We start from the raw sequence: 8,589 nt of genomic DNA, 5'->3' as shown, positions 1-8,589 counted from the left end.
TATTAAACCTATTTGGCACAGAAGATCAAGTTGAATGACTAGGTATTCAAGCATCTAGGCTGAACTTCGGCCCTGGAAAGAGACTGCCAGCCTAGTACCCTAAAAGCATTCCTCAAAACGTGATTTATACTGGAAGTGACCTTTCTTACTCTCCAGCGGCGGTGAGATTGCGGATTTTGCAATTACTGTCCATTGCTTTGGAGGGCCCCAAGGAATTCGGCCTCTCATCCTCCACAACAGGATGGATAGACCAGCAAGGCTCTTTCCTCAACCTCAAAAATAAGAATGGTGGTCTATTTATCACCAACAATTGATAAAAAAAATATCTATGAAGTGCCTACTAGGCATTTGGTTTGTACTCGGGTTAATGAGAAGGGGGGTTAAGCAAGCAGTATGTAGGATCTGTTGGTTCCCTTATTGGTTTTCCCTTGTTAACTAAACTTCCGCCAGGTTCATCCATCTCCAACACCGTGGATTTATTTTTTTAAGCCACCTCTCCTGTGTGTGTGTGTGTGTGTGTGTGTGTGTGTGTGTGTGTGTGTGTGTGAAGCCCGCCGCCCTTAGACTTGGGGAAGAGTTTTCTCCCCCAAACAGGGGAAAAAAAAAAAAAAAAAAAAAAAAAGACCCATTTCTGAGAAAGAGGTGAAGTGAAGTTTCCTCTGGCTCTCGCCTCCGCGGCAGGGGAGGTCGATCCCCGAGGGGCGCACGGGCGCGGGTCCCCCGAGTGTCCCGCGCGCTCGGAAGGCAGGTGCGGCTCCCCGCGCCTCCGCCGCCGACCCCGGGCAGCGCGGGCTGGTCTCCGGCGTCCAGTTCCCCGCAACCCGGCCCTCCTTCCCTTCTCCTCCCGCGGCCGCCCCGCCGCCAGGCTCCTCTCCCCCCGCCCCCAGAGTGTCGTTCCAGGCCTCCCTTTGTCCCGGCCCGGATTGGCAGGTTTTATTATTCCGCCTGAACAACCCGGCCGCCCAGTGGCTGCGGGCCGCTGACGTCGGCGGCGGGGCCGGGGAGGAGTTGGGGTTCTGCTCTGTCAGTAACACATGTGTGCGGGGCGCGGAGGCAGCGAGTGAGCCCGCCCGAGGCCAGCGCCGCCGCCGAGCAGCGCAGCGGCGACCCGGGCAGCAGCCCCGGCAGCGGCGCAGCCTCCCGCGCGCCGGGCCCGGCGGCCGCAGCTCCCTCCCCGCCTCCTGGCGGCCCGCCCCCCGGTCCCCGCACCCGCACCCGCCGCTCCCGGAGCTGTTGTTTCTGCAGCGGCTGCTCCGCGGCCGGAGGCGCAGGAGTCTCGGCCGTGCGGCCGCCGCCGGCCCGGAGCGAGCGGGCGCGCGGGAGGGAGGAAGGCGGCGGCGGCGGCGGAGGAGGAGGAGGAGCGGGCGGCGCGGGCGCGGGCGGGGGCGGGGGCGCCGGGCGGGGAAGCTACAAAGTGGAGCCACATTGCCAAACTTGCAGCCGCGATTGCAGCAGTTGCTGCCGCTGCGCCCGCGCCTGAGCCGCGCCGCGCGGGCCGAGGGCTCCCTCCGCCGCTGTCGCGCCGAGCCGGAGGCGGACGGAGGACCAGGACTGAGACGGACACTTCTGTGCCCGGCCGCCTGCCGCGGACGCGGGGGTCCCCCCAGCCCGGCTTCAGAGCAACGCGTTAAAAAAAAAAAAAAAAAAAAAAAAAAGCCTGTAGCCCCATCCTCCCCTTTCCTGGTTCTGCAAGTGCTCCCCCTCCCTCCGGCCGAGGCGCCCCTTCCTTGGAAGCCGAGCGGCTCCGCTCGCTCGCATTTCGCCGCCGCCGCCGCCTCTCGCAGTGTTCCAATATAGGGGAGAAGCAGGTAAGGGGACAAGCCGGGGAGCCCGGGCCGGGGGCGGGAGGAGGGGACCGCCGGGGGCCGGCGCTGTGTCCTGGGGCTTCCTTCCCCCTGGACCGTCCCAGATTGCAAGTCAACAATGCGCTGGCTTGGGGAATGCGCGAGTCTGAAAGTACCGAGGCCGGCCTGCGAGCCGGCGCGGAGGGCAGCGCCGGCCGCCGCTTTGTAGCGGTTCCTGCTTACAAAAGGGTTCTCGGAGCCCGGGCTGGGGAGGACCTCGGAGGGGGTGGGGAGGTTTTCGGGTCCTAAGGGGAAGGTAGCAGCGGGCGCTGCATGGAGGGTTTAAGTGTGAGAAGTAGTGTTGGGGAGGGGGGGGGGGCTTATAGGCACGACCCTCCTCCTCCCCAACCCCCTCTAGGAAACACTGTTTTTGAAACAGTGGCAAAAAAGGATCTAAGTGAGCAGGGTTCCGTATTGCTGGGTCTTTAAAAAAAAAAAAAAAATTTCCTCCTGGTTTGCAAGTCTTTTGTTCCAATCCAGGAGAAACCCGGTGGATCACCTAATTAAAATCAAGACATGAATTAAGCATCCATTTTTGTGCTACAAATTGCCAGCTCTGCGTTTGTCCCTCCCTTGGTCTCCATTAAAAAACACCAGAGACGCTGTTAAAAGGGGGGCAGATTTTGCCTCTAGCTGCCAGTTCTGCTTTCTATTTCACTGACTATCCCAGGACCTAAATTGCTTGGCTATGTAATTACTAAGAGTATAAGCCTATTTAACTTAAAAGCTTTCTTCTTTTTTTTTTTTTTTTCCAACTCTAAATGAAACTTGATGAGGGCCCGTCCTTAGTTATCAGGGGAGTCAGTTTCTGGTCAGTCCTCTTGATTCATCTCTTTTAGATTTAATCAGCATTAAGGTATTGCTTGTCCTTAAGAGCTTTAGCTAATGGGGTTACTGGATGCTTTTCTCAGTGTAATGTTTCCTTTTCAAAAAAAAATATACATATATATTTACCTCTCACCAAAGAGGGGGGCGGGGAAAGAGCTTGCCATCTCCTCCCTCCCTCACCCCTTTTAAAAAGGAATTCGGAGCGATTAAAACGTTGTTGGGGGGGGGGGGGGGGGGGAGAAACAGTTTAAAGACCCAGGGCAGGAAATGCAGATTCATTTGGGTTAGGGCTTGAAATTGTAACAAAAAGCAATTCCTCGAGTAAATGCATCAGATAAATCAATTTACATAAAGGTATGATGCATTCGGATAAATGCAATGCTAATGGGTTTTAGAGTGGTCTTGTTTCCAAAGTCTCAGGGTTTTGTTACAGCTTAATTGGTGCAGTTCTTATTCTGGTTTATTGTGCGGTCTCTGGACACACGTTCCGGGACTCTTTCGGAGGAAATGTGTTTAAAATCGGCCTATTTAAGGAACCCGAGTTCTTGTTTCGTTCCCTTCCCCTCCCTTTTTTTTTTTTTTTTTCTCAGCAGCCAAGTTGGGCCGGGGACAGGCAAAGTTCGCCCTCTGCCTCCTGAGGTATCAGCTGAATGTCTTGAGCAGATAGCTGGGAGCCCGGGGGGAGCCCACACTCTCGGCTTACAGAGGACAAAGACAAAACAGGCTGCTTAATTGGCAGTAAATAACTTGATCTTTTTATAGAATAAGTGACTGGAGGAACACTGGGACTTTATTGGACTCCGGGTTGGAGGCAACAAATTAATCGGTTTAAGGCTAAGCTTTATAAATTGATTCCCATATTACACCCCAGTTGCTTCTCTCATGACATTCATTAGGAAGAGGGGGGCATTTTTTAAAAGCAGTTTTTGGTGACAGCAGCTGGACTGGCTCGCCTGGAACTTGTGCATCCTTGAATACAGTGCCTTCTCCCATATTATCTGTACCCCTCCCCTCCCCCCCAACCCTCCCCTCCCCACTCCTTTGGAGGAACAAAGCTTTAGCATTTAAATTGCTGATCAAGGGCAGATTAGGGAGACCAAAGTGGAGAGTGTTTGTAGAGGAAGTTAACAGGCATCCTAAAGTTCAATGATCTATTATGCTTGCCTGCGTCCTGAAAACCCAGAGAAAACAACTCATTGATCTTCAAAATGAAATGAGATTTGGGACAATAATGGGAGATGGCGGTCACCACAATGGCATGTGAAAAGGTGCTGTTTAAAATACGAAAAACCAGTTTCGCAACTTTATACACACCGCCCCCGCCACCTCCCCCCCTCTTCCCTTCCCTTCCCTTCTTCTCCCTCTCGGGTCCCCGAGCCTCCCCTCCCACCACCACCACCACCACCACCACGCTCTCCATCTCCCATCGGCCCGTCCCTCCGTTCCTCCCTCCCTCCCCTTTCGGAAAACCCAACTATTTCCAACTTGTGAACTGCAGCTGCACTTCCCCGGGTGGGCAGAGCCCGGGAGGGAACGTGGCTCCTGCGGAGGCCGCCTCCCCGCTCCCCTCGGCTCGCTCCCGGGGCTCGGCCGGGGCCGGAGAGGGGCCGGGCGCAGCGGTGGGTGGGTTTGACCCTCATTTGCTGGAGGCGGGCGGCCCGGGGAGGGGAGGGGAGGGGAAGGGAGGGGAGGGCGGTGGGCGGAGGCGGGGGCCGGGGGGAGGCGCCGCGAGGGGAGGAGCGCGCAGCCCAGCCTGGCTCTCGGAGTTTTGACAGTCCCCGAGCTGGAATTGTCAGTGGCAGCGGTGAGCGCTGGAAAGTTGAGAGGAGCTCGTGGCCTCAGAACAAAGCTTGAGAAAAGTAAACAGGCGGCTGCTGCCGGCGAGCCTCCCTCCTTCCCCCTCTCTCCCCGCACCCTCCTTCCCGCCCTTGCCCCGCTGCTGCTTCCTTCCAGCAGGTCGGGGGGGGGGGGGGGGGGGGGGGGGGAGAGAACTGTTCCGCTAGCTCCCGCGGCAGGCACTTACTAACTTTTGCATCGCCCGTGTTTTTGTTTTGTTATTTCTCTCCCTTTCCCCCTTCCCGCCTTCTGCAGACCATGGTGAACCCGGGCAGCAGCTCGCAGCCGCCCCCGGTGACGGCCGGCTCCCTCTCCTGGAAGCGCTGCGCAGGCTGCGGGGGCAAGATCGCGGACCGCTTTCTGCTCTATGCCATGGACAGCTACTGGCACAGCCGCTGCCTCAAGTGCTCCTGCTGCCAGGCGCAGCTGGGCGACATCGGCACGTCCTGCTACACCAAGAGTGGCATGATCCTTTGCAGAAATGACTACATTAGGTAAGACTTGGCTGCCCTTCCCAAGATGGGAAAGTAGAGCAGTGGCAAGGCCAAAGGTTACCAAGGGTTTTTACCGAAAGGGAGCAGAGCTCCTAGGAGAAGACATGATAGTCTTCACCTCAAGAACCTGCTGGTTGGCTGAATTGAAGGGGTTCAAGAGGCATGGGTTAATCTTTGAATTTTTTTTTTTTAATGGCAAATGAATGGCGGATGCTATACTAAATAAAAACTGCCCGTCTGGTGCCGTGAGATGTGCAAAAGTTGGGCACTCCGGGGACCAGAATTTTTAAGGGGTCAGCCCCAACCGGACCCTCTGCTAAAAAGAAAACACTTCAAGTGAGAGTTAAGGTGCTTTCTTAAGGCAAGGTAGGGATCTACATAGAATGGAGACAAAAGGTTGATTTAAAAGCGAAATTAGTGAGAAATGATTTGCCTAATGTGGTGGCCGATTATGATATTTACATAAGCACCTTTAAACTTTTTATGCGTGTAAAACTGATCCAATTCTTTGTGCTGTGTCTCCTTGTGAAAAATGCTGACTACCCATCAGTTTAAAGACTTGTAATGCTTACAGGAAAAGACAACACCAAAACTTAATGGTAACGCTTCTCTTTATGTTCTGTTCCTTGGACGCTTGTGCTGCTCAGTGTTAGTGTGTGGTTTGTGATGTAGAATCTGTAGCTTTTGACTATTGAGGGATATTCAGATTTGGGGTTTATTGTTGTCATTTGTGTCATTACCCTTGGTTCCCAAAAGAGGATTCAGGGAAAGAGACTATAGAATATACTAATCTTGCATTTTAAAGCAATGTATAGGAACATTCATATGGCAGTGTAAGCAGTCTTTTCCAACAAGTTTCAGTGCAATTAATGGAAAGAATTCAGGAGGTCAGGTGCCTATAGGATCTTTTCAGGTGAACTCAAGCTACTTAAACTCATTAATTTGAAAGGAGGCATTTGAGGGATTACACATTTAATTTGAGTAAATGGTTTGATAGACTGATGCACATGAATGCTTCTTAGGAGGTGTTTTGTTTCAACATCCAGTAATTAAAAAAAAAAAAACCATGCACACCGTTGATACTAGAGAAATGCTCAAGCTCAAGAACCGCTCACTTTTAAAAGGAATTGCTTTCTATTTAAATGTCTGCTCTACACCATTTTCTTTACGGTGATTAGTAGGAAATTTTGTTCTTTTTTCCCCCCAATGGCAGCAAATCAGTAGATGAGATATTTTGTTCGAAGTTTAGCTCCATTGTGACTCCCTCGCTCTGCATTTAAAACTGAAAAGGATCCCTGTGTGGTTCAGAGCGGAGTGTGTGTATATTTTACCCCAGTGATGCCCTTAGTGTAAAACGATGGAGCGAAATGACATTTGATTATTCCAGTGAAGCAACCCGTGTCCACTCTGCTGGCATCCTCAATCAGCCAAGTAAAAAGAAATACATGATGGGAGAGGGCTTTTACTGAGAAATTAAGATGGCAGCATTAATTTCACTAAGTGTTCTTTTAGAGGTAAATGTTGGAAAACCAGCAGGAGCATGAGTGCAATGCTTTCTAGTCCTCCTTCCAAGCGGTGCCATGAGCTTTGACAGTATTGTAATTAAATTGAGAACAAAACTGTGGTAAGAAAGGACGGTGGTTTGAAGTGGAAAAATTGACAGTGCTGTTCAGACACGGTGAATGGTACAGATTCATCTCTTCTCCCAAGTGCCTTCAAAAAACCTGCTTCTGATTACCACTAATTAAAAAGAAGATGGGTCCACTTGCATTCCCTCAGGACAAGTTTAGGCAAGTGGGTTCCTGGGACTCTCCGCTCCTTTCCCTACACTTGAGACCAGATATAAATGCCCATTTGTTGTTCTCGGGTGGCTTAACGGAGCTGTGGAGGATTTGTGTGTGCCGGCCGAGCCTTATTAATTGGGCCCTTCCTTTTCTTTTTCCTCTGAATTTGAAAGCTGGAGCCCGGCTTGTTCTTGAACTGGATGCTGTCATGGAAAGCCTTTTAGACCTGTGTCTGAGGGATGAGTTCTAGCTCTACCAAATGGATGGCCTCAAACTCATCAGCTCAGGGCTTATCGGCAGCTGACAGTCTTCACCCCCCAATTTAAGGAATCTCTGAAGTCCTTTCCTCCCTGTGCCCATCAAGATGCCAAAGGGGTGGAAAGGTGGGAGGCCTGCACAACCCTTTTCCTCTCGGGTACCCCTCCTCCGGAAAGAATCTCGCTGCAGGGAGGACACTTGTTGGAGGAACTTCCTAGTCCCCATGGAGGGTCACTGAAGGGCGGAGCAGTCCGCTCTCTGGCCACCAGGTGAAGGGGACCGACCCCTGGGCCCCAAGGCCTGGCTGGGACCACAGAGCGCTTTATTAAGGGCTTTGAAACTGACTTTGAGGTTGTGAGCTTTTTAAAACAACCAAGACCTGGCTAAAGACGCTGTTGGAGAGCGGGAGAAGGGTGTGTGTGTGTGTGTGTGTGTGTGTGTGTGTGGCAGGCGTTGGTGGTAGTATGGGCACAGTTTTTCCCTTCTCCCCAGGGCGACCCAATGTGCATTGGGCAGAGCTGGGCTCCTGCCTCCTCTCCAAGATTTCCAGATAAAGCGGCTGCCTTGCTGCAGCGAATCCGCACAATTAAAAGCTTTAATTAGTGGCTCCTCCATTTTCTTCAGTTCTGATGGGCTTTATCTAATGAGATCTGGTCTCTGGCTTAGATCTGCTCCGAATGACGTGTCCGCAATGAATGAGAGCTGCGTTGCAAACAAAACATTTAATTAACAAAATTGGCCTCTCAGAGAGGGAGGGAAAGGCAGGCAAGGGTGGAGATGGAGAGGAGGGGAGAGTGCATCTTAAAGGGGCCAACGTCTGTGTCCCCCCCACCCCCTCCTCCACAATTTTACAAAAGTTGGCCAGCCTTGAAACTGTCCCCGTCCTCCCCAGCCCCACGACCCCCCAGCGCCATGCAAGCGCCACCCAGGAGCTTCCAAACACCGTTTCCCTTTCCTCCAAACCAAACCCCTCTCCCTCCACCCCCACCCTAGGCCCTGCGAGAGGCTCGGAAAGTGCGGCGGAGGAGGAAGTTCATGATGCCGGGCTGGGCTCCGGGTCCGGGGAGGGCGAGGCCGTGCACCCGGAGCGCGGCGGGGTCTCCGGGGAGCCTTTTCCTGCGGGGCCGGGGCCGGGGTGGAACCGAGGCTCGAGGCCAGCCCTGCGCGAGGCCTCGGTGGCGGCGCCCCGCCGGCCGGCGTCCGGGGCCGCGAGGGGGCGAGCGCAGGGCCGGAGCGGCGAGCCGGCGGCGCTTTCCCCGCGTTTCCCCGGGCGGTTCACGTGGCGCCGCAGCCGCCGCAGTGAGCGCGCCCCCGCCTCCGGGCGGGAGGGTTGGGGGGGGGGGGGATCGGTGGCGGTGGGGGGGTGTTTCGGGGGAGGGGGCAGCGTTAGGAACCGAGGCGCCGCCAGGCAGCCAGTTCATTTCCCTGGTAATCAACAGCAAGCTGCTGCAGTCAGAGAACGCTGTCCCTTTAATTGAACAGGCTAGGTAATTAAATGGCACTTTTCCAATAGGACGTGCTAGGTAAATCTAATAGTTGGTTATT

At 53.9% G+C, this 8,589-nt stretch overlaps 1 protein-coding gene across 7 annotated transcripts in view; it reads left to right on the top strand.

Annotated features, from left to right (window-relative positions):
- Window positions 1-1,023: 1,023 nt before the first annotated feature.
- Window positions 1,024-8,589, top strand: part of LMO4 (LIM domain only 4) — a 44,051-nt gene continuing 36,485 nt past the window's right edge. Inside the window, exons 1-2 of one of the 7 annotated variants that reach the window (XM_036447959.1) lie at window positions 1,024-1,808; window positions 4,764-5,002. In XM_036447959.1, the coding sequence (XP_036303852.1) occupies window positions 4,767-5,002 (236 nt within the window). In that variant the 5' untranslated portion in view covers window positions 1,024-1,808; window positions 4,764-4,766. Of the gene's footprint in view, window positions 1,809-4,374; window positions 4,532-4,763; window positions 5,003-8,589 lie in introns of those variants that run through there. The other 6 variants (XM_036447955.2, XM_036447957.2, XM_036447958.2 and 3 more) reach the window with 6 other exon arrangements.

This window comes from Pipistrellus kuhlii, unplaced genomic scaffold, assembly GCF_014108245.1.
Source record: "Pipistrellus kuhlii isolate mPipKuh1 unplaced genomic scaffold, mPipKuh1.p scaffold_m20_p_2, whole genome shotgun sequence".
In the NCBI taxonomy this organism is placed as follows: domain Eukaryota; kingdom Metazoa; phylum Chordata; class Mammalia; order Chiroptera; family Vespertilionidae; genus Pipistrellus; species Pipistrellus kuhlii.
This window is presented reverse-complemented; position numbering and strand designations above follow the sequence as displayed.